The 25,468-nt window shown below is 45.1% G+C and overlaps 1 protein-coding gene across 2 annotated transcripts in view; it reads right to left on the bottom strand.

The window, feature by feature from the left end:
- Nucleotides 1–25,468, bottom strand: part of C2CD3 (C2 domain containing 3 centriole elongation regulator) — a 494,984-nt gene that overhangs the window by 445,920 nt on the left and 23,596 nt on the right. For both annotated transcript variants that reach the window (XM_078658566.1, XM_078658565.1), the window contains exons 2-3: nucleotides 15,238–15,507; nucleotides 13,065–13,222 (exon numbers count right to left, since the gene is read on the bottom strand). In XM_078658566.1, the coding sequence (XP_078514692.1) occupies nucleotides 13,065–13,222; nucleotides 15,238–15,507 (428 nt within the window). The remainder of the gene's footprint in view (nucleotides 1–13,064; nucleotides 13,223–15,237; nucleotides 15,508–25,468) is intronic.

Below are 25,468 nucleotides of genomic sequence, written 5' to 3' on the forward strand. Positions count from 1 at the left end.
GTGTTATGGAGTGTGTTCATGTGGTGTGTACTGCCAGTGATCTCCTTGTGAGTGTGAGAATATTGCACCGTTACTGCCTGTGATGTCCTTCTTGTGAGTGTGAGAAGTTTGCACTGCTGCTGCCTGTGATGTCGTTCTTGTGGGAAGATTGCACCTCAGCTGCCTGTGGTCTCCTTGTGAGTGTAAGAAGCTTGCACTGCTGCTGCCTGTGATGTCGTTCTTGTGAGTGGGAGAAGATTGCACCTCAGCTGCCTGTGGTCTCCTTGTGAGTGTGAGAAGCTTGCACAGCTGCTGCCTGTGATGTCCTACTCACTACTCTACTCTACTCACTACTCTACTCACTACTCTACTCACTACTCTGCACTCACTACTCACTACTCACTACTCTACTCACTACTCTGCACTCACTACTCACTACTCTACTCACTACTCACTACTCTGCACTCACTACTCACTACTCTACTCACTACTCTACTCACTACTCACTACTCACTACACTACTCACTACTCTACTCACTACTCTGCACTCACTACTCACTACTCTGCTCACTACTCACTACTCTGCTCACTACTCACTACTCTGCTCACTACTCACTACTCTACTCACTACTCACTACTCTACTCACTACTTTCTACTCACTACTCTACTCACTACTCACTACTCTACTTACTACTCACGACTCTACTCACGACTCTACTCACTACTCTGCACTCACTACTTTACTCGCTACTCTACTCTACTCACCTCACTACTCTACTCGCTACTCTACTCACCTCACTACTCTACTCACTACTCTACTCACTACTCACTACTCTGCACTCACTACTCACATCACTACTCACATCACTACTCTACTCACTACTCTACTCACTACTCTACTCACTACTCTACTCACTACTCTACTCACTACTCTACTCACTACTCACTACTCTGCACTCACTACTCTGCACTCACTACTCTACTCACTACTCTGCACTCACTACTCACTACTCTACTCACTACTCACTACTCTGCACTCACTACTCACTACTCTACTCACTACTCTACTCACTACTCACTACTCTACTCACTACTCTACTCACTACTCTGCACTCACTACTCACTACTCTACTCACTACTCTACTCACTACTCTGCACTCACTACTCTACTCACTACTCTACTCACTACTCACTACTCTACTCACTACTCTACTCACTACTCAACTCACTACTCTACTCACTACTCACTACTCTACTCACTACTCTACTCACTACTCTACTCACTACTCTGTACTCACTATTCACTACTCTGCTCACTACTCACTACTCTACTCACTACTCTCCACTCACTACTCTACTCACTACTCACTACTCTACTCACTACTTTCTACTCACTACTCTACTCACTACTCACTACTCTACTCACCTCACTACTCTACTCACTACTCTACTCACTACTCACTACTCTGCACTCACTACTCACTACTCACCTCACTACTCTACTCACTACTCTACTCACTACTCTGCACTCACTACTCTACTCACTACTCTACTCACTACTCACTACTCTACTCACTACTCACTACTCTACTCACTACTCACTACTCTACTCACTACTCTGCACTCACTACTCACTACTCTACTCACTACTCTACTCACTAATCTGCACTCACTACTCACTACTCTACTCACCACTCTACTCACTACTCTACTCACTACTCTACTCACTACTCTACTCACTACTCTACTCACTACTCTACTCAACTCACTACTCTACTCACTACTCACTACTCTGCACTCACTACTCACTACTCTACTCACTACTCTACTCACTACTCTACTCACTACTCAACTCACCTCACTACTCTACTCACCTCACTACTCTACTCACCTCACTACTCTACTCACTACTCACTACTCACTACTCTGCACTCACTACTCACTACTCACCTCACTACTCTACTCACTACTCTACTCTACTCACTACTCTACTCACTACTCTACTCAACTCACTACTCTACTCACTACTCACTACTCTGCACTCACTACTCACTACTCTACTCACTACTCTACTCACTACTTTCTACTCACTACTCTACTCACTACTCACTACTCTACTCACCTCACTACTCTACTCACCTCACTACTCTACTCACTACTCACTACTCACTACTCTGCACTCACTACTCACTACTCACCTCACTACTCTACTCACTACTCTACTCTACTCACTATTCACTACTCTGCACTCACTACTCTACTCACTACTCTACTCTACTCACTACTCACTACTCTGCACTCACTACTCTACTCACTACTCTACTCACCTCACTACTCACTACTCTACTCACTACTCTACTCACTACTCCACTCACTACTCTACTCACTACTCTACTCACTACTCTGCACTCACTACTCACTACTCTACTCACTACTCTACTCACTACTCACTACTCTACTCACTACTCTACTCACTACTCTACTCACTACTCTACTCACTACTCTACTCACTACTCTACTCACTACTCAACTCACTACTCTACTCACTACTCACTACTCTGCACTCACTACTCTACTCACTACTCTACTCACTACTCTACTCACTACTCTACTCACTACTCTACTCACTACTCTACTCACTACTCTACTCACTACTCTACTCACTACTCTGCACTCACTACTCACTACTCACCTCACTACTCTACTCACTACTCTACTCTACTCACTACTCACTACTCTACTCACTACTCTACTCACTACTCCACTCACTACTCTACTCACTACTCTACTCACTACTCTGCACTCACTACTCACTACTCTACTCACTACTCTACTCACTACTCTACTCTACTCACTACTCTACTCACTACTCTACTCACTACTCTACTCACTACTCACTACTCTACTCAACTCACTACTCTACTCACTACTCTACTCACTACTCTGCACTCACTACTCACTACTCTACTCACCACTCTACTCACTACTCTACTCACTACTCTACTCACTACTCTACTCACTACTCTGCACTCACTACTCACTACTCACCTCACTACTCTACTCACTACTCTACTCTACTCACTACTCACTACTCTGCACTCACTACTCTACTCACTACTCTACTCACTACTCTACTCTACTCACTACTCACTACTCTGCACTCACTACTCTACTCACTACTCTACTCACTACTCACTACTCTACTCACTACTCTGCACTCACTACTCTGCACTCACTACTCTGCACTCACTACTCTGCACTCACTACTCTACTCACTACTCACTACTCTACTCTGCACTCACTACTCACTACTCTACTCACTACTCACTACTCTACTCACTACTCACTACTCTACTCACTACTCACTACTCTACTCACTACTCACTACTCTGCACTCACTACTCACTACTCTACTCACTACTCTACTCTACTCACTACTCTACTCACTATTCTACTCACTACTCTACTCACTACTCTACTCACTACTCTACTCACTACTCTACTCACTACTCTACTCACTACTCACTACTCTACTCACTACTCACTACTCTACTCACTACTCTGCACTCACTACTCACTACTCTGCTCACTACTCACTACTCTACTCACTACTCTACTCACTACTCTACTCACTACTCACTACTCTACTCACTACTCTGCACTCACTACTCACTACTCTGCACTCACTACTCTGCACTCACTACTCACTACTCTACTCACTACTCTACTCACTACTCTACTCACTACTCTGCACTCACTACTCACTACTCTGCACTCACTACTCTACTCACTACTCTACTCACTACTAACTACTCTACTCACTACTCACTACTCTGCACTCACTACTCTACTCACTACTCTACTCACTACTCTACTCACTACTCTACTCACTACTCTACTCACTACTCTACTCACTACTCTGCACTCACTACTCTACTCACTACTCTACTCACTACTCTACTCACTACTCTACTCACTACTCTGCACTCACTATTCACTACTCTGCACTCACTACTCTGCACTCACTACTCACAGTACTGGTAGTACTGGTGGTGGTGGTGGTACTGGTGGTGGTGGTACTGGTAGTGGCAGTACTGGCGGTGGTGGTGGTACTGCTAGTACTGGTAGTGGTAGTACTGGTATTGGTAGTACTGGTGGTGGTGGTACTGGTAGTACTGGTGGTGGTGGTAGTACTGGTGGCTGTAGTAGTGGTAGTACTGGTGGTGGTAGTACTGCTAGTATTGATGGTGGTAGTACTGATATTACTGGTGGTAGTGGTGGTACTGGTAGTGGTAGTACTGGTGGTGGTGGTGGTGGTAGTACTGGTGGCTGTAGTAGTGGTAGTACTGGTGGCTGTAGTAGTGGTAGTACTGGTGGTGGTAGAACTCGTAGTACTGATGGTGGTAGTACTGGAAGTACTGGTGGTGGTGATGGTAGTGGTAGTACTGGTGGTGGTGTTACTGGTAGTACTGGTGGTGGTGGTGGTACTGGTAGTAGTGGTGGTACTGGTAGTAGTGGTAGTACTGGAGGTGGTGGTACTGGTAGTGGTAGTACTGGTGGTGGTAGTACTGGTGGTGGTAGTACTGGTGGTGGTAGTACTGGTGGTGGTAGTACTGGTAGTGGTGGTACTGGTAGTGGTAGTACTGGTAGTGGTGGTACTGGTAGTGGTAGTACTGGTGGTGGTGGTACTGGTAGTACTGGTGGTGGTACCGGTAGTGGTAGTGCTAGTGGTGGTGGTACTGCTGCCCGTAGTACTGGTAGTGGTAGTACTGGTGGTGGTGGTACTGGTGGTGGTAGTACTGGTGGTGGTAGTGGTACTGGTATTGGTAGTACTGGTATTGGTAGTACTGGTAGTGGTAGTACTGGTGGTCGTGGTACTGTTAGTACTGGTGGTGGTGGTAGTTGTAGTACTGGTGGCTGTAGTACTGGTGGTGTTGGTGGTACTGGTAGTGGTAGTACTGGTGGTGGTGGTGGTACTGGTGGTGGTGGTGGTACTGCTAGTACTGGTGGTGGTGGTACTGGTGGTGGTGGTACTGGTGGTGGTGGTAATGGTAATGGTAGTACTGGTAGTGGTAGTACTGGTAGTGGTAGTACTGGTGGTGGTGGTACTGGTAGTACTGGTGGTGGTGTTAGTGGTAGTACTGGTGGTCGTGGTACTGTTAGTACTGGTGGTGGTGGTAGTGGTAGTACTGGTGGCTGTAGTACTGGTAGTACTGCTGGTGGTGGTGCATGTATCAATGAGTCTAATTTTTCCTAATGAAATAGCCATTGGCATTACGTGAGACACACAAGACATTTGTGAATTCCCATTGTAACCGCAGGAAGGCTCTGTTTTCCCTGATTATTGCGTATTCACGATTTTTTCAAAAACTTTACAATAATGATGACTGCATGTTAACTCTGCGAGTCAGGCTCGACAGCACGTGTCACAAAGGTCACTTTTAACCCTCATCATTTATTCAACCAGTAGTCTGCATGTCAGCACTTATTAAAATTCGGAAAACAAAGCTTACAGAACCAGAATCCAAATGTTTTATAATAAAACGGCTTTAAACCCCGTTTTTTAAACCACAGACAAAAATTGTGCAGCGCAGCGTGCGAGGAAAAGAAGGAAATGGCGCCCTTTGGAAATGAGAGTATTCAGGAAACACAAGAACTACAGTGTGGACGAGCAGTCATTTTCTGTGAGCCTCGCCTGCTGCCTCTCCTCTCGTCATTTTACATTGAACGCGCTCACCGCTCAGACCATCTGGATTGCATTACACGGGCACTCTGACAGCTCCTAATTAAGATTAATAGTCTGCCGTGCGCGTAACCGCACAGAATATGCCAACATGGCCGCCTAACATTACATATGCCCTATGGCATTAAGACTACTACAAAAACAGCCCTGCGACGACCAATCACCATTCAGATAATAAAAAAAAGCTCGCGCACTAAGGAATGTTTCTTTCCCAAGCCCTAAAGAAACTTTTTTTTCTTCTTTAACAATAGGAGCTCGGAGCTCCGCCCCACTTAGTGGTGACGTAGGCCGATCCCTAAAAATAACATACATCATATGGGTTATAGAAGGTGGTCTGAACTAACAGGTGTAACATATAAAGGGAAGTTGGACAGAGGAGTGCCATAGGCAGCTCAAATTATGCTCCATTTACCTACCCCATTCAGGGCACATTAGACTGAGTACAATTTGTCTATCCAAAGGTGCTCTTTATGGTTACACATTGAACGGATGTCTCATCCCCTAGCAGGTGTCTAATCGTGTCAAATTTAGGTATTTCGCATTACAACCCACCTCCAAATAGCATGGTGCATTAGGGAATTTACATCAGACCTTGCTGTACCGTTTTTACATTCTGGGTAGTTTGCTCTACATACAGCACCGGACCATGGTATAAACGCCTGTGATATTGCAGTTGGTGTGAAACTGTAGCATTTTTCCTGCTGGGGGATGTGTTGTGCCCCAGCATCGGTGGTAAGTCATCAGGAGACATAATGGCCTCTCTGTCTTGTGGAGTGTTATTTATCTTTTTGAAGAAGGTGGTCACTCACATTCTTGAAAGCTAACATGCAATCTTCATATTTCACATCCCTCAATGACAGTATGTAGCACAGCTGTTGATGGTTTTCTTGATGAGGTGTTTCCCAACACCTGGTTTGGGAAGTTGTTTGTTTAGTTTTGTTTAGCATCTTGTTAGGAAGCTTGAACGACTAAAGTGTGGGCCAGGTGTATCCTCTCAGGTACTTCTTCCTCTGGGTAAATCAAATGCTACTTCCTTAAGATATTTCTTTAAGCCACAGGTCCGGCTTGTCGAGAACCACTACTGATGTCCTGCAGAGGCTGGAAATATGCACATGTTGGAAATGGTACATTGTATGAAGCAACCAATGTTCTGAGTTCCACATGATCGCGAAATAAAGGCTGCCTAGAGGGGACACTCCCAGAGAAAAGCTCCTTGTTATTATCCCACATTTTATGCAGCCCTCCTGCATGCAGTAAACAATGGCCCGGGTCTACTTTTCTGCCCTGTGGTGATGTAATTTCCACTAGGCCGTGCTTGTTTCACTTCAGATCCCAGTACAATTCCATTCCGTACCACCTCTAAATGTTAATGTAAATGTAAATGTCATGGTATTTATAGAGCGCACTGTCACCAGACGGTCACCTTGCAGTGTCGCCTATTCGGCTTCCTGGCGCTGATACTCATACCTGGCTTTCCCTGTGAAGTGTCCACTCCTGGGCACCGCCAGGGTGAAGTCAGGCATCCTTAGCGCTGTTGGGGCCGGTGTGGAGGCTAAGCAAGCTATTGCCCAGAGTTGCAGCGTGGGGCCCGTGATTAGAATAGGCACCAAGGCGAGAATTAACAGGTCCGAGGAAATTGTGCCCGAGACCCCACCGAGGTAGGAATGGAACCCTGGTCCCCTGGCCAGAACTCTGCATCAGGGTCTGCCGCTCTAACCATTGAGCCACACTCCTCCACATTGAGCCACACTCCTCCACCTCTGTATATATGGCCAGTCTAAGTAAAGGGTAGGCACAAACAATGAGAAATCCTAAGTGTTCTATCTTGCAACCCCAGCTCACATAGGCTGTGGTGTCAGTTTGAAGGCCACTGATGATGTACTTTTTCTCCAAGTTGTAACCTCCCTGGAGGCCAAGTAAGCTCAGAAAAGTGGAGTTTAGAAAAGCAAATTGCCAGACTGAGTGCCCAAATGTTTGCATTGTGCCTGTCTGCATGTCTCAGCAGAAATCCAAATATTCACTTCTTTCATGAAGACAGCAGGGAAACAACATTCAGCTTGTTTGTTAGCTCATCCATTCCCCTTGTTTTCTCCATTTCAATGGAGATACTATTCTAGAACATCCCCTTGGATATCATAAGATTTGAGGCACAACAAATTCAGGAAGTTGAAGACAAGGCTCCAAGATGCTGGTGAAACATTTCATCGAAGAGAAGAGCTATATTATCTGTAAGCTAGCTCGCAGAAAGAATAGAAGCCAATATATGCATAATGACAAGGGCTCTTTCCAAGGTTATGTATAGAGAAATACTCCTCATGTTTGGGAAGATCACCTTGGCAGTTTCCAAAAACTTAAGCAACTGATTATCCCCCATGCTTTCCTCAATGCTTTTAATATTCTGTAAATCTCCTATTGGGCAGTGATTCATTTCAGGACTGTGTAGGCTATCAACAGCAGTGTGCCTCCCACACCATGAATTTACATTTATTTGAGTATAAGAATCTACATGAGTCTCCTTATTATTCAAGTTCAAAGAATGGACTTATTGTCTTATGTTAATTTTTCACTAGAATATGATGCCCCGTACTTGTTTTACACAAAACATTTTTCAATAATACTCTTTTGCCCGTAGTTTGCTGAACATGTCTTTATCTTTTAATCTTATTCAAATTTATATACAGATTTTCACATATACATGGGTTATTTACATACTACACCATGACAATACAAAACAGTTGGTATAAGACATTACTTTAGACAACGTGTGATACTTTACCTTGCACATATATTATCTTTACAAAGACTAACATACAGTTCTACAATACATATATACAACATATATTTACAAACTCCTCACACCTCAAAACTTTTGAGGATGAATCCTAAATGTGAACAAGGATCTAGTATTGTAACTAGTGTCCTTATGCTGGTTGTAATGGGGACCTAATTCCCTTTGGTCCTCTCTCTTATTTACATATTGATACTGTTCTGTGGCCCTTGGAAGGTCAGAGCTTTTGGTGTTAGGCCGGTATATCGTCCTGAATTACGATTTCCGTGCAGCGCCACTTGTGCACTGACAGTAGCAAAAGATGCTAGCTCTTGTCCTCAATTAGGTATACGCCGACGAGTTTTGATCTTCTGGGGGGGTCTGGAGTGGACATGGGTTGTTGTAATGTGGAAGGTCTTCTTCAAGGCAAATGTTCTTGTGGGACACATATTCCTGGTTAAGAAAGGTTTGGATCCTTAAGGTGTGGCCTGTTCTTTACATTGAAGGTTGTGTCCCATGCCAGGTTCTGTTGGCGCCTTTTATTTATTTATTTTAAACGTTTTATATAGCGCTATCTTGACCCATGGGTATCAGAGCGCTTTACATACACACAGTAAAAAACAGAAGAAAGTTGCATTACATAGTAGGAAGGCAGTAAGGAAGCGAAACAGAGATAAAAAAAATACAACATGAAACATAGGTAAACAGTGGAAGGGAGGGAGAGAAAACAAACTACGGTGGCTAACACAGTCCGGTCACCAACTATCCCTGAATGTCAAGAGAGAGAGGAGTCAGCTCGGATATTGAAGTCTAGGTTTGTTGACGTTGGTCAGCAAAGTATTTGTTGAGGAGATGGAGTTTCAGTTCCCTTTTGAAACAGGAGAAGGAGGGGTTGCATCTGAGGACTGTAGGGAGAGCGTTCCACATCTTGGGAGTGTTGCCAGAAACCGATCAGTAAGGAGTGGTTTTCTTTTTCAGTTTCGGAGGGATAAGAAGGAGTGAGTTGGAGCTTCTCAGAGTTCTGGATTTTCCTGCTCTTACCAGTAGCAGCTCCTACTTTTCAAGTAGGAGCGCGAACAGAAAAGGAGGAGAAGAAAAGAAACACGACCGTCTTAAACAATGACAAATCCAAGTCTCAGAAGCCGCTTGAAAAGGCACACAGCTAACAGAACCTGGCATAGGGCACAGCCTTCCATGGTGGTGTCGATAGGACCCCAGTTGGGCAACTGGCACACCCAAATCGCTTTGCTCCCCTAGGGACCTCACTGATTTGGAATTTCTTCCCGAGCACAATTTTACAACCACACTACAGGGTCCAGTTGATCATGCGGGCTTGCCCCTTTCATTCCCCATGCCCCATCTCGTACGCCCCCCAGGGCCTATGTACCACCCCATAGGCCACACCCCCCTGGGGCTTCTGCACCCGTAGTTGGGTCCATAACTTCTCATCTAGGCCTGCCACATGGCATTGGGATGGGTCTAAGACTTGTCTCCTGGAACGTTGCAGGCTTGTCAGCAAAATTCCTAGATACGACCTGGATCTTGTTCATTAAGTCCTTCACATTAATGCCTACAAAAGACATGGGAAGTAAAGAATATTTTTTTCTGGAAGGGTATAAAACTTTTTTTTGCCCAGTGGTTAGCTCAAGTGTTGGAAAAGTGTTAGGGGGTCTAATTACTTTTGTTGCCCTGGACTTTTGTGGCCCCATTAAGGATTTAAAGTGGGACTCACTTGTGTTTCAGGGTTTTAAACTGTTTGCTAGGAGACCTTTTCCCCAGGTTTTGAATACTTTTTACAATGCAAAAAGGTGGTCATGTGGGACATCAAACCTCTCAGCCCTAAGTGGTGCCATTGATTTATTACCTGAGGCCTTGCCCCAGACAAACCTATCCTGGCAGGGGATTTTAACAGTCTTCTGTATTTAAATTCTCTAAATCCTTCCTATAGTAATTCAATCTGCACGATTATAGAGGGTACTCATATGGAGCATACTACTGAAGGTGCAGAAATAAATTGCTTTTAACACACCCACAATTTGGTCTTCACTTTAGACAAGATGACTAAACAAGACAAGCTACAATTACCGCCATACATTCAAAGGAAGGGGCTGCGACACAATTATCGATTTTATTTTTGTTTCAGCTTCCTAGAGATGGCCCTTGATTACTTTGAACATCTCCTACAGCCCCTTCAGTGACCATAACTCTCGGTCCTTGGTACTTGAGTGGGAGGAGCGAGGAAAGGATCGCCTCTGTAAGCCACCAGGATCATTATCTTTAATTGACCATAGGAGATGTTTACAGTGGTCACAGACAGACCCCAAGGCTTTTTAATTGCTCACTTTTTGCAGCCTGTCAGCAGGAGATATTCACCTGCCTAGTTCCTCTAGCACACTCTAGCAAAGGTCCCAGCTTTCTCAAACTTGGAAACCCTGTTTGACGCAAAATTGAACTGGATACCGCTGATAGAGGGAAATTAGAAGAGATGAATAAATCAACAGGGGCTATTGCTAGCTATGAGAGATTGGGATTGTGGTCGCCAGGAGTGTTTTTAAAGCTGTACAAGTGCAAATGTATCTCCAGGGTTTTATATGGTGGTGAAGTATTGGGATACACCCTACTGCCCAAGCTACAGCTTGCACAAAACAAGTTCTTGAGACAGATTTTGGGGGTCCCCCAGAGCACCCCCTCGTTCTACCTCTACAAAGAACTTGTAGCAAATTATGTAGTCGATCTGGTAGCAGTGTAGCCCCCGTTGTACTGGGTAAAGATATGGGCCAGGGAAGGCGCCAAGCTTAACCACCTGATTATGTCAGATTGCTTGCCATTAGATCATGCGCTCAAAATTCCTTGGATATCGTATGTTAATGAGTCCCTCACCAGGTTAGGCAAGGCGGACATCTCCTGCAAACACAACTCTGAGCCCTCAAGAGCTCAAAACAGTAAAGGATTTGTTCTTCAAGCATGCCTCTTCCACCGTGAAAATATTGAGCTTTTAAAACCCCCAGTGAGGGGGCACGTTGATGAAATCAGTACAGGGCATGGAGAATGATCTTTTAACCCTCACCAGCGCAAGTGACAGATTTTTGGTGGCCCGATTTTGGTTCAACCAGCTTCACCTCCGTTTGGTTATACTCAACTAAATCTGAGAGGGCCCTGTGGCTGCGACTATAGGCCTCCACAAGATACCCTACATTTTGGATTTGTATGTAAATATTTTAGCTACCTTAGGAGGCAATTCCTTCATCCCCTTTTAAAATCCTTGAACTTCAGTCAAGCATGAGTGGCGCTTCTGTACTTGCAGCTTTTGCCCAATGAGTATGCTCTTTTTGTAGTAATGAACTTTCTGCGGGCCACTTATAGCGCTAGGCAATCAAGACATGATTGATTACTGTGTGGATTAATCTCTTGTCAATGTGTTTTTAATTGGATGTAATCAGGAGTTTTTTGTTTAAATTTGTATGGATTTGTAATGAATGTATTCTGTATAAATGATTTTACCGTTTAGGGCTGTGATTGCATCTGAATAAAGATTAATTTATTATTATTATACCATTCCAACTACCAAATGGAAATGGTGCTCAATTATTGACCTTGGAAGGAATAACACACTTCACAGGCCTGGCCCTCAGATAGGGGAGTACAAATGAACCTTTGTTCCAAACTGGCAGGGGATCATTCTAGGGTTTCATTAACCCCTTATTAACAATTTACATTTGGCTATCAATCCTAACTGATATCACCGAGCCCACCACTACAGACAGGCATACCTCGCTCGCTAGTCCATTTGCAATGTAATGCAAGAACACCATGAAAAGCAGTGAAGCATCCATTTAGGGAATATTCGATTGTAGTCTAGCTTAAATATTTTAACGTTTCGCTTATATTCTCACTATACCATTATACATATATATTTATATTTTGAGCTTGCCATCATTGCTCTTACCTCAACTGATCTCTAAATTATGGGTTCCCACACTTTTGTTCTTCAGTAAAATGATAACGCTCCATTTCTAGATCCAATTCTGCTCTATAGAAAAATGTATAGTTACCAATCTTTTTCGTGGCAGAGACTTTGCCTAAAATTATTATATTGAATTTGTAAAGTCTAGCTACTATGAATGGTGTTCTAACATGTGTAAAGAAGGCTCAATGAATCAAAAAACAGGAATGATGACCTAGAAATATTAGTTTGTCTTTTTATTAATTGCTGAGTGAGCATGATGGCCATGATTAGTCGGTACAAGAGCTGGAAGTGAGATCCAATAGTGCTTCTGCTATGACGGACAATATAAATCAATAGCCCCATTGAGAGTTAAAAAATGTCAAGGTCTTAGGCATGCAGGAGTCCAGAACTGAAAAGTGAAGGCAGGTCTTAGGCATCACAGAAAATATTTTACATTAGTTGGAGCAGGGACAATGACCAGACCGATTTCTCATGACAGAGATTAGAGAAGTTGACTCTCAAACTCTAACTTCCTATGGTGTCACATTAAAAATGAGAAAAGGAAAACAAATGATTAGCTATACATGTGGTCCATGATAAGTCATAAAACATTTTTTTTTGCTGTTACCTGAAGTTCTCCCAGTTTTTCAGATGTTGGGGAAACTATTGTGAAAAATCCACTGATGTGATGTGTTGGAGACAGCTGGGACAGTCCATTGATTTGAACTCGGCCAATAGGAAGATGGTCAGCTTTGGTCATGACTTCCAGCACAAGCACTCCCATATCTATGGCAAATAGGAAGTTGCATTAAACATTTTACTGCACAACTTTTTTTACAAAGCACAATTATGGACTGATTTTCTGATCTCTCATGGGACAATCTTTTGATCAAATTCTGAATGACAATGGTGCATACAAATGGCTAAGAAATTTGGCAAGAAGAATATGTATAGCAATAAAGGAAATTAAAACTTCATGAAACTCTTTTGAAAGTATTTCACCTCATGGCTGCTAAATCAAAAGACCCATTTGGTGCCATCCTATTTATAATACTCCTTCTGTATTCCTGCTAAATCTTTGGGCACCATGGCAAGTCCGGTGTAAAGAAATTAATGCAAGCTTTAATGCCTTAATTTTGTTTCAGATGATTATTCGAGATTAGATTTTTATGGATGTGGAAAGACCTGATTATATTTTTTCGTCTGGTAAAACTGTCTGGAGAAAAACACAAAAAGCAATAAAAGCAAGTGTTTAAACCTGAAGTTGTATATGTAGTAGACACTCTGCACACCTATTTAAAGGTATTTGTTTCACTTAATTATTAATATTGATTCTTTTTTCTCTTTATGGTGCTGTCGCCTGATCTGACAGGCTCACGTCAGTGACAAAATATAAACACAAACAGGTACTGTTTGGAAGCGACGCACTATTCACACGCCCCCTTGGGGTGCTCTATATCCAATAGTAGTTCATGATTTCACCAAATTTGGAAAATATTTTCTGAACAACCCATAGTGTAAGTTCATTCAACCAAAATCACATGCATATGTTTGTGATGCACAAAGATACAAACAAACTAAATGAAAAACGTTGTATATTTAATTGCGATTTTTCTTTTTTCTTATGCTTGGTTCTTCAGTCAGATGATACATTACATCATGTACATCCCATCCTCCTGTTCAGTTAATCCCAATGCATTTCGGTATGATTATACCTTCATCAGGGGAATACTGACTCTGCGCAATGGTTGACTCGAAGCCTCGAGAAGATAATATTCCTTTATCAATGTGTGTCCTCCCGTCTAATGCTATTTGACCCTGGTCCGTTCTCTCGCTGTCTCGCTGTCTGCCAATGGAAACTCCTCTCTTCTGCTCTTCGGGACGCGACACGAAGAGCAGAAGAGAGGAGTTTCCATTGGCAGACAGCGAGACAGCGAGAGAACGGACCAGGGTCAAATAGCATTAGACGGGAGGACACACATTGATAAAGGAATATTATCTTCTCGAGGCTTCGAGTCAACCATTGCGCAGAGTCAGTATTCCCCTGATGAAGGTATAATCATACCGAAATGCATTGGGATTAACTGAACAGGAGGATGGGATGTACATGATGTAATGTATCATCTGACTGAAGAACCAAGCATAAGAAAAAAGAAAAATCGCAATTAAATATACAACGTTTTTCATTTAGTTTGTTTGTATCTTTGTGCATCACAAACATATGCATGTGATTTTGGTTGAATGAACTTACACTATGGGTTGTTCAGAAAATATTTTCCAAATTTGGTGAAATCATGAACTACTATTGGATATAGAGCACCCCAAGGGGGCGTGTGAATAGTGCGTCGCTTCCAAACAGTACCTGTTTGTGTTTAAACCTGAAGTTGGCCTTTACCTGGGAATAACTTGCCAACGCTGTATCGTTTGTCTGCAAGTTGTAGGGCCCTTCTCTCCGAAAATTAAAGACAGTGCTAGTATGGATTGATGGATAGGTGTATGGATTCCAGGTCCACACCTTTAATATTGATATATTACTCTGCTAATACATAAAAGAACACTACAAGTTAAATTTAAAGATCCTTCTAGAAATGTCAATATAGAATACCTTTCAACTAAGGCAGGTCCTATGAGATGTTGCAGTGGAAACATAGGGGAATATATTTTAGAGAAACGTTTTGGGACAGACACCGGCATATCCTTTTATTCAAATTAGACATAGTAGGAAATACAAGGAAACAAAATGGTGAAATTATTTTACTAAATTATAAATAGAATAATTATAACTGCAAATCTAAAAGCACCTGTGAGGTATGAGCTGAACTGCTTCGGTCCACAGCGGATCGCAAACCGGGCTGTTGTTTTCACTGTTTTCTGCTCAGTCTGTGATGTGACACGTGGCCGAAATAGGGTCCCATCTGAGGTCTCCCCCCACCATCGAAGTCTGATAATGACAGAAGCTGGTGGTTTGGTGATTGTCCATAGGAGTTTACTGACTGTTATCCGTAAAAAGCAGCGTAACTGACCCTCTACTAGAGGAGGTAAACTTGTCGAAGGAGAGATGTCACTAATGCCTGTAGCAAATACGAAAAAACAACATGGTGGCGTTAAAACACCTTCATTTGAGATGACAATTTTAATTGAAGTGTACAACCCATGCAAAATTGTTCAAGACCAAGACGCAGAAACCTTGCTTCCATTACAATGCAAATCTGTTTATGCTTATCTTTGCCCATCTCTTTCATTACCGTGAATGCACAAGAACCTTTACACAAGGAAAGTAAAGCATTTAGAAAAAGAAAAAGAAATCTGCAATAATCAGGTTGGTTGGAGGCTACGGCGAGGGGTATGTCCCTGGCAGGCATTATGCATGCACCTCCCTATATACTGATGGCTTCCCACTATATCTCAGAGACACCTACTCTGGACACCCCTCTATTCATTATATTGATTAGAGCTCCAAGAATTTGGGGAGGGAACAGGGCTACGCATCACCTGGGGAAAGTCATCCTGCTTTCTCCTTTATACGCAACACTCCCCCGCAACCACTGGACCTTGGGAGGAGCATGTATTTCAATATCTGGGTATCAACATTTTTTTTTTATCAACGCTGATCTATATGAAGGAAACCTGGTGTGAGCCCAAACAGCTCTACGCACCCAGATTAATTTTTGGAACACACTCCAGCTCGCAAAAACCGGAAAGCTAGCCCTGTCCAAACTGGTAATGGTTCCACGCTTACTCCATTTTTTTGCTAATGTCCCCCGTGTACGTTTTTCAAGATTTAGAATGCATGCTTTCCGACCTGATTTGGGATACAGGATGCTGCAGAGTCACGCTCCACAAACTCCAGCTACCAGTAGGCCAGGGTAGCCTCGGAGCCCCATCCTTTCATCACTTTTGCTTGGCAGCTCAACTCCAATGGTTTGCCCGTTGGCTTGCTGGCAGCTTCCTCAGCGACACCCGATCGACCCCGGAGAAATCATATAACTCCTCCTACCTCGCACTAGATAGATCCATAATCCTCTTTGGATGGGTAAATTAGACAAGAGATGTGTAAACCGAGTGTTTCAACTCACGCATACCGTACAATACGATCCTATGCTCTGGAAATACCTCTCTGTGGCCTACCCTGTGGCAATGAGTTTTTAACGCCCACGGACCTATTTATGGATGGCCAACTACTTACTTTTGATCAACTGCTTACAGAGCACGGTGTCCCGCCTGGGCAATCCTTATTATACACGCAGCTTCAGCGGACATGCAACACTCTAAGGGACATCACCTGAGAGGAACTGCCCCAACACACCTTGGTACAGAAACTACTCGTGATGGGCTCAGGTCCTCACCTGGTTATATAAAGCAGTGATTGAGAATGCCTCGGATCCCGTGCTCATTTGCAAGATATCTAAGAATAGAATGTTGTTTAGCCCTGGAATATCCCCATTTAGGGTCTGATTACGATGTCTGTTGGACTGCGGCTGACCGACATCGGAGTGGAAACAGATCACCCGACAAGGAGTCGCCGGTTCCGCTTCCACAATAAGGATGCAGCCACCCTCACGGCGGTCGCAAAGTGTATAGTTTCTATTGAGGCTTGTACTGGAGGTTGCAGCACCAGTAGAGGAACCTAGAGTAAATATTGGCGATGTTATTATGAAAAAAGATAGCTAAATCATTAACATTTTGCTGCGAAATAGATAAGAGGTACTTGATCACAAAGAGCTCTTTAGATGCATTTTGAGTGCTCGCAATTTTCTCAGCATAATAAGCTGCCACGCTGCACAACAGGCTCTAGAATACTTCTTAGAGGCGCTTTTAAATTTAGCTTCAGGATCCTGACAATAGGACTTTCGCCAAGCCCGCTCTAATTGCTTGCATTTTTTTCTTATGTACCAGCAACGAATCATCAAACCAAGGAGCAAGTGTACAGATGAATTATTTGGAGCTATATTGAAGAGGCAGAGCTCTGTCTTGAGAAAGACAAATCCACAAATCAAATGCCTTCGCAACCTTTTCTAGAGTGTCCAAAATATCTGTGCCCTCCTCCTGTAACTAGGAATAGAAGGCATAAGGATTCAATTTGGCCCATGGTCTACAGATCGTGGTAGAATCAGAAACAGGTGACTCGACAACTTTGATCTGGAGTGTCATAGGTACAGCAAAATGATCAGACTAATGTAATGGTACCGGAACACCAACTAGAAGACAACTTAGGAAAATAGCACCAAGAATATGTCCCGCCAACTGGGTAGAGGATTGCACCAAACGCAGCAAGCCTAAAGCCAGAAATCCTCAGTGATAGACGAGGGCAAACTACTGTCGACCTCATAAAAACTAATGTTAAGATCACTCAAAACAGTGAAATTAACACTCTTCAGTATAAAAGGGGCAATGGCCTTAGCTATTACCGAACTCCATTGACTTGTGGGTGAAATTCTTTGTGATGCTGAGAGAAAAAATATACCCTCACAATCAGGTACATTTAAAAGGTCCCACATGGCAAGAGAACACCGATTTGAAAATATTGCAATTCCTACTCCCCGACCCCCAAGGGGGCCACAGCTTATTATACAATATTGATCAAGCTTGGAAAATTCATTCAGCCAAGTTTCTGTAAGAAAGCGAGTGTCAGGCTTATGGTCCACAATCAAATTGCGAACTTCAAAGACAGTTTTTACCAGTGACTGACAGTTCATAGGGTGAAACAAATGATACCTAGTTTGCCTACCAGCCAAAGTATTAAGTGCAGAGAAAGAGGTAGATGCCAATTAGGTTCTGAACTGCAAGCTACAAAGATGGCAGCCACGTATATTGTTAGAGAGAAAAAGACTATGTATACACATAGGCGAAATAGCGGGGCATAACGTGCGAAGCGCATCAGATGAATAGCACAGGCCAAGCAAAGAAAAATTACCAGAATCCCAGGCCCCTTGACCCAGCTTACCAGGCACCCTGTCAACACTTCGCCTACCCTCAAAAGCCGCTATCTTCCTCTGACCGCCCCCGCTCATGCTTGCCACCCACCACATGACTGACCCATGCACAAATGTCACTTAGAAGCCACGTCTTCTGTTCATGTTCTAGATATTCTTACTTGATACCAATTTACACAATGAGATGATGATCAATACTGTGCAAGATAGAGACGTAGCTTAGCACCTCTCTGTCACTGATTATTTCACCCTGTTTTATGATAACTGATGCTTTTGTACTGCTTTGATACTCCAATGGTAGACTTGACTACTGTAATGCCCTTTTATTTTCAGCTAACAAAGCCTCCATAAACAAACTCCAGGTAGTGCAGAATACTGCCGCTCGTCTTACTACCGACGCCCCCGCTAGAACACCCTCGGTACCCCTCCTGGACAAACTCCACTGGCTTCCAGTAAGAAAGAGGGTTAAATTCAAAATAGGTTGCATTATCTATAAAGCCCTCAATGGCCAAGATCCCTCGTACCTTTTGAGCAAACTAGCCTTATACACCCCAGCACGAGCACTTAGATCTAGCTCTGAACTTCTGCTCAGCACCCCCAGGGTTAACAAGCATTTACAATGCAATAGGTCTTGCAGCATTAAAGTTTGAGTTATTGGCATTGTGTATGACAATGCGTTGCATAATTTGTTTCGAAAACTCTGAATTAGTGTATAAAGATGATTTGCAAACTGTCAGATGTTGCTTAATAATAAGGAGAGTTGGGAATAATTAGGATATGCTATCTTTTGCTATCCTGTGGTTTTTTTGTTATGCTATGCTATGTTTTGTGATGCTATGCTGGTGAGGGTGAGTGAGGGTGAGTAAGTGAGGGTGAGTGAGGGTGAGTGAGTGAGGGTGAGGGTGAGTGAGTGAGGGTGTGTGAGGGTGAGTGAGGGAGGGTGTGTGAGGGTGAGAGAGGGTGTGTGAGGGTGAGAGAGGGTGTGTGAGGATGAGAGAGGGTGTGTGAGGGTGAGAGAGGGTGTGTGAGGGTGAGAGAGGGTGTGTGAGGGTGAGAGAGGGTGAGAGAGGGTGTGGGAGGGTGAGAGAGGGGGTGTGAGGGTGAGAGAGGGTGTGTGAGGGTGAGAGAGGGTGTGTGAGGGTGAGAGACGGTGTGTGAGAGACAGTGTGTGAGGGTGAGAGGGGTGTGTGAGGGTGAGGGAGGGTGTGGGCATGCGAGTGTGTAAGGGTGAGTGAGGGTGTGTGAGTGCGAGAGGGAGTGAGGGGGTGTGAAGGTGAGGGTGTTTGAGGGTGAGGGGGTGTGAGGGTGAGGGGGTGGTTGCTCCGAGATGCTGCACACTCCTCCGTGGAGGAATACATTTCACTGACCCAAATGTCTAATGGCTTCAGTGAATATGGAATTGCAGGTGCGCCATCATACTCTCTTACGTGCCACAATAACCGTCCCACCTAGATATAGTCAATTCTACTCTAGACTCTGATCTCCCCAGTAGTCCAGTCCAGCTCAGTATAATGCCACCTGACCTGACCTGTTTGCATTAATATCTGGGCTCAGTATTTGTGATTTCTAATACCGGCTACGCACTTTACTACATGTAATCCTGAGCATATCAATGTATCTCCCTGTGCCTCATTTCACTTTTCTGCCAAGTTGGAAGCATGCACAACGGGCCAAGGCTTGTTTTAAGCAATATATGGACCAATCCATTCTATGGATTTCATAGAAACACCAAGAGCAGGCGATATAGAACGGAGTTCAGGTGGGTGGAGGAAACTGGCCCCTCCCACTACCCATTAGTAGGGGTAAAAGCCCAGGCAAAGAAATTACACAGTCTGACAAAAGCATGTAAAATTGCACACCATCCGGAGAAAAGGACTCAAAAGGAATTTATATGATAAATTGAAAATTTAATTATATTGATAATATTGATAAAAACTTTTGATGTAACCATATTCATTCAAAACACATGATTAAAATAAATTAAAGAAACGTTTCTTTTGTTTTTTTAAAAATCAAACACTGTTACTATAAAAGATGTACATAGATCATAGGATTATTGACAATAAATGATAATGCCCAAAATTTTGTGGAGGATGCTGATTCCTGTCGACGCGTTTCGACACACCCTTTCGTGTCTTCCTCAGGACAATATCAGCAAAAATTCTTAGATAGGATTACCACTGCCTTAAAACAACAAGCCATAAGTCGTAAGGTCATGGATTTCATAGAAACACCAAGAGCAGGCGATATAGAACGGAGTTCAGGTGGGTGGAGGAAACTGGCCCCTCCCACTACCCAGCCCTCACCAGAGTAACCTGTCGGGGCTCAGAGCCTCGCCCGGGGCTGCCCTCCCCAGAGTAACATCCACCAAGATTCCAGAAGGCAAGACTGCAACTCCCTGGAGGACATCACACCCAGCGAATGCCATCACGGGGGTGGGGGTAGCGCCTACTCTAAAGCTGTCGCTCGGAAAGTAACAAATGTGTTTGAGACCGAGGGACACCGGATCTCACGCAGCCAGCGTGCGTTACCGCTCAAGAAGAGTGATGCATCATGCACACCTGAGCACTAGCAGGACACAGCACATCACAAAGTCCAGCCTCAGTGAAACAAGTCATGACTTCAGAAAGGGTCTTGACAGACATCCCCTAAAGCCCAGAAACCAGATACCACCAAAGTACAGCAGGCTCTGTGTATGAAGGGGCATTGCGCCTCACTGGGATATGCCTTTGTACAGGGGGGACACCGCAACTCCACAGAGCGCGTTACCCCCTGACTGAACACTGCAAACGCCCCCGGGGTAAAACCTGATCATTTACCCCGACCCCCGGGGCTGGCGGGGCCCAGCTGCCTCCTCGCCACACACAAAGGACACAGGGCTACCCCTGAAGCCCCCACCCGGCTCCAGCCTGGACTTCTCCCGCCTCAGTGCCACGAATCCCGGCTCCGCTGCTTACCCTGCTTTTGGCGCGCTGGTGCCTCTTGGGGTCCGAGTAGGTCCGGTCCACGGCAATGTCGGTGTCGCTTCCAGGCATCCTGCCACTCTGCCCGCTCCAGCACTGAGAGGGGGGCTCTACCAGAGGCCGCGGGAGGCAGCCGCGGGGTCTGCTACCGGCACAGAAGGCAAGGCATGGTGGATCAGACCCCGCTGCTGGCCAGCCCCACACTCCTGCTGCTGGGCTGGAGCCTGGCTGCTGCTGGAGGGGGGAGGGAGGGGGGGGGGGGGAGTGGGCTGCTGCTGACAGGGGCGGCAGATGCTCTCCAGTCCCGGATCCTCAGAGGTGGGGGCTCCTGCTATCCTTGGAGGTGGAGGGGGCTCCTGCTGCCCTTGTTCCTGCTGCGGGGTGGGGGGATGCACTGCAGTCCCTGCTGCTGCTCCTGTTCCTGCTGCTGGACTCGGGGTTCCTCCTGTTAGTGTCAGCCCCGCTCCTCGTATCTCCTCTCCCTCCTGCCCCTGGTGAACTTTCCCTCCCCGCTGCCGCCGGGCAGTGCTCGGGCAGCCTCGGTGCAGACTGGAGACGTGTGTTTGTGTGTGAGGGAGACACGCCTCACAGGCAGCGCTGCTGATAGCACGCTTAACCCTTCCCGTGCCGGCGGAGCCCGCATTCTCCCACAGCAGCTACAGAGACGCTTGAAGATGAGCGAAACTGAAACCTGGTCTGCGGCGGGACTTCCGTCTTCAAAAGCCCGCGCACGCGCACACGGAGTGCCCGGCCAGAGGAATGGTGACGAGGGGCTCCCATGTCCGAGGGAGAGCCCCGCGGAGGCTGCAGAATCCGGCGATGCGGTGAGTGGGGTTAGTTGGGGGGGGGGGGTCTCTCTGTATGTGTGTGTGGGCGGCGGCGGGGGGCGGCGGGCGGGGGGAATTGAATTGTTTGTGTGTGTGCGCTCGTGTGTGTTAGGGGGCGGCGGCGGGGGGGGCTGGGGAGGTGTGGTGTGGTGTGTGTCTGTATGTGTGCGCTCGTGTGTGTGTCTCTGTGTGCGTGCGTGATCCATGGTGAGTGAAGAGCCGGCCGGAATCGGAGCGCGCGACCTGATCCGATTCCGGCTGGCTGCGTGCGCGTGACAGTCTGTTGTCTCCTCTGCCTAGTCCTTGAAAGCGAAAAGGACTGAAATGATTACAATAGTCTCGCTTTGCGACAGCAGGGGTTTTCGCCCCTGCAATCGCAGGCGTGAGACCTAAAAAAGCACGCAGTGGAGGCAAAGCATTTTCTTACCTTGCCCCTGTATTCTGGAATAAGTTGCCCTTTCATCTATGTAATTGTCAGAATATGCTCCAGTTCAGAAAGCTGCTCAAAACCCACCTCTTCTAATTTCTGTACTTTGATGTTCTCTGCCGTCCTAAGCGCCGAGATACCCTCATGGGTGATTCAGCGCTATACAAACCAATAAACTTCAAACTTCTGTTGTAAGCTATTTGACTGCACTGTATCACCTCCACAGTTGTAAAAAAGCATAACAAACATTATTAAAACAATAATAATAGTTTTTACTAAAAATATACACATTTATGAAATTAAGAGAAGGGGCTTAACACACAGAGATTCAATAATGCACTCTGCTGCATAAGCCCATCAAAAGAGGGGTTAAGTGGAAGATATGAACACCCAAAATCTCTCCCCCAGTCATGGAATCTGCCCTTTGTTTCTCCCACATTTTCTGTTATTCTGGCTCTCTCTTCTGTCTCTGATGTGCATTTTTTGCTCCACAGAAACTCTACTGGTCTTCTGCGGACTGCAAAAAGATTGTGATGTGGACTTTCAATCATCAGCAGGGCCATCACAGATGGCCCACGGGGTCCCACAGAGAAGGGATCTCTGGCCAGAACAGGGAAAACACACAGGGAAGAAATGTGAAGGAAAAGGTTGGAGCAGCAGTTCAAATGTGAATGTGATATGTTGTGTGCCCTTACCGCATCTGTGGGAGCGGTACACACATCTGGCATTTGTCATGGAATTTTCAGCTGTGGTTTCCAGGGTTTCACTTTTCCTAAAAGTAAGTACCTGCTGAGAATGCTGGTGGAATTTATTTGTAAATAGGGAATATTGTTCACCAGACAAACCAGATTCGAATGTGAGTGCTTAGAAACAAAAAATAGCACCCACCTTTCTAGATATTCTGCACATACCATGATTGCTTCTAAAATGGATGGATGTGTGTGATCACGGCCACAAGATTCGAAGTCTCTGTGGCTAAGTTCTATACTCGGTCAAAATATTTATATGAGATGGAGTTTGCAGTATGTGCTATCAATCAATCAATCAATCAATCAATCATATCATTTGTAAAGCGCACTACTTACCCGTGAGGGTCTCAAGGCGCTGGGGTGGGGGATGCTGCTACTGCTCGAAAAGCCAGGTCTTGAGGAGTTTTCTGAAGGTTAGCAGGTTTTGGGTCTGCCGTAGGTGGATGGGGAGGGTGTTCCAGGTCTTGGTGGCGAGGTGGGAGAACGATCTGCCACCGCAGGTCGCTCTTCGGAAGCAGGGGACTGTGGCGAGGGCGAGGTCGGCGGAGCGGAGCTGGCGGTGTAGAAGCTGAGTCGTCTGTTGAGGTACGTTGGTCTGGTGTTGTGGAGTGCCTTGTGTGCGTGGGTGAGGAGCTTGAAGGTTATCCTCTTGTTGACCGGGAGCCAGTGCAGGTCTCTCAGGTGGTGTGTGATGGGGCTGTGGCGAGGGATGTCGAGGATCAGGCGTGCAGAGGCGTTCTGGATGCGTTGGAGCGGTCTCAGGAGTTTGGCAGCGGCTCCTGCGTAGAGGGTGTTTCCGTAGTCCAACCTGCTGCTGACGAGGGCCTGGGCGACTGTTCTTCTCGTTTCAGTGGGGATCCTTGGTGAGGGAGAGGATCAGCTGGATGTCATCGGCGTAGGAGATAATGTTGAGGTTGTGCCGACGGGCGACGTGGGCGAGCGGTGCCATGTAGCTGTTAAACAGAGTTGGGCTGAGGGATGAGCCCTGGGGTACGCCGCAGATGATCTTGGTGGCTTCGGAGCTATATTAGAGAGTATTAATTAATAGTGACCCAATCCAAAGCTGATGAATCTTCACACAAAATTCTATGGCTCAGATTTACCACGAGGCCTCTTCCACCGCTCCATTTATTCGGTTACTTGGTTTGACATATGCTGGATACACATGTTCTTTCTATGCTATTTCAGTATAGTTATAAGATGTCTCAATCTGAGAAAGCCATCCTGTAAGACATGATGCACTATCTTTTAGACCCTACTGCCACCACTCTATGCCATGGTATCGTCAGGTGTATTATGTTGGTTTTCCCAAATTCCCAAAGCGGATTGCTCCCTTGTACTGGAGCTACCCTGCAAATAATGAGCGAATATTTCTAGTAAGTAGCATTGTTCTGAAACAAATCTTATTTGTAAATCATAAATGCTCTGAATGCAGAGACAAAGAGAACATCCAAAGAAATTTGGGGTTATTACCCACTTTAACAGGCTTCCTTTTTTCGTATGCCATCTTATGACACAATCTAGCCTAAAAGGTGGAGAAGATGGGGCAGGTTGTATCTTCCCATTGACTAAATAAGGCTGAAGGAACATTTAAGAAGAGAACAAGAAAAACAAGCTTCCTATTGTACAACATGTTTGTTTAAAATGAATAAAAATGTCACCTCCATATTTTTCTTTTGATGTCATAAATAGTGAGGTGGCAAATAGTTTGAGATGGGAGCTGAGCTAAAAGGGAGGCCGTACATTAAAAAAGAGTACGTTGGATCAAAAAAGAAAGAGGTGGTCATAAAGGCTATAGAGAGGTGAGGAGGATGAAAATTAGAGAGAGAAAGGGGAAGTGAAAGTGAAAAGGGAAGTGAGAAGGACAACGAATATGTGAAATGGACATTGAGGAGAAAAGGAAGAGAAGGAGGAAAGGGAAACAAGGTTGAGGGGTGAAAGCGATGATGAAGAGGTATGAGGGTAGCTGGAGAAGTGACAGCGAGAATGAACATGCAAGAAAGAGGTTGGGGAAGTCAGAGGGAGGATGGGCACAGGGTGGCAAAGGGAAGAGGAGTGAAGGAACAGGAGTTGCGAGGAAGGAAGAGGATGGAAGAGGGAGGCTGGAGCTTATGATAATTTTTGTGAAAATAA

Source organism: Lissotriton helveticus, chromosome 8, assembly GCF_964261635.1.
Source record: "Lissotriton helveticus chromosome 8, aLisHel1.1, whole genome shotgun sequence".
In the NCBI taxonomy this organism is placed as follows: Eukaryota; Metazoa; Chordata; class Amphibia; order Caudata; family Salamandridae; genus Lissotriton; species Lissotriton helveticus.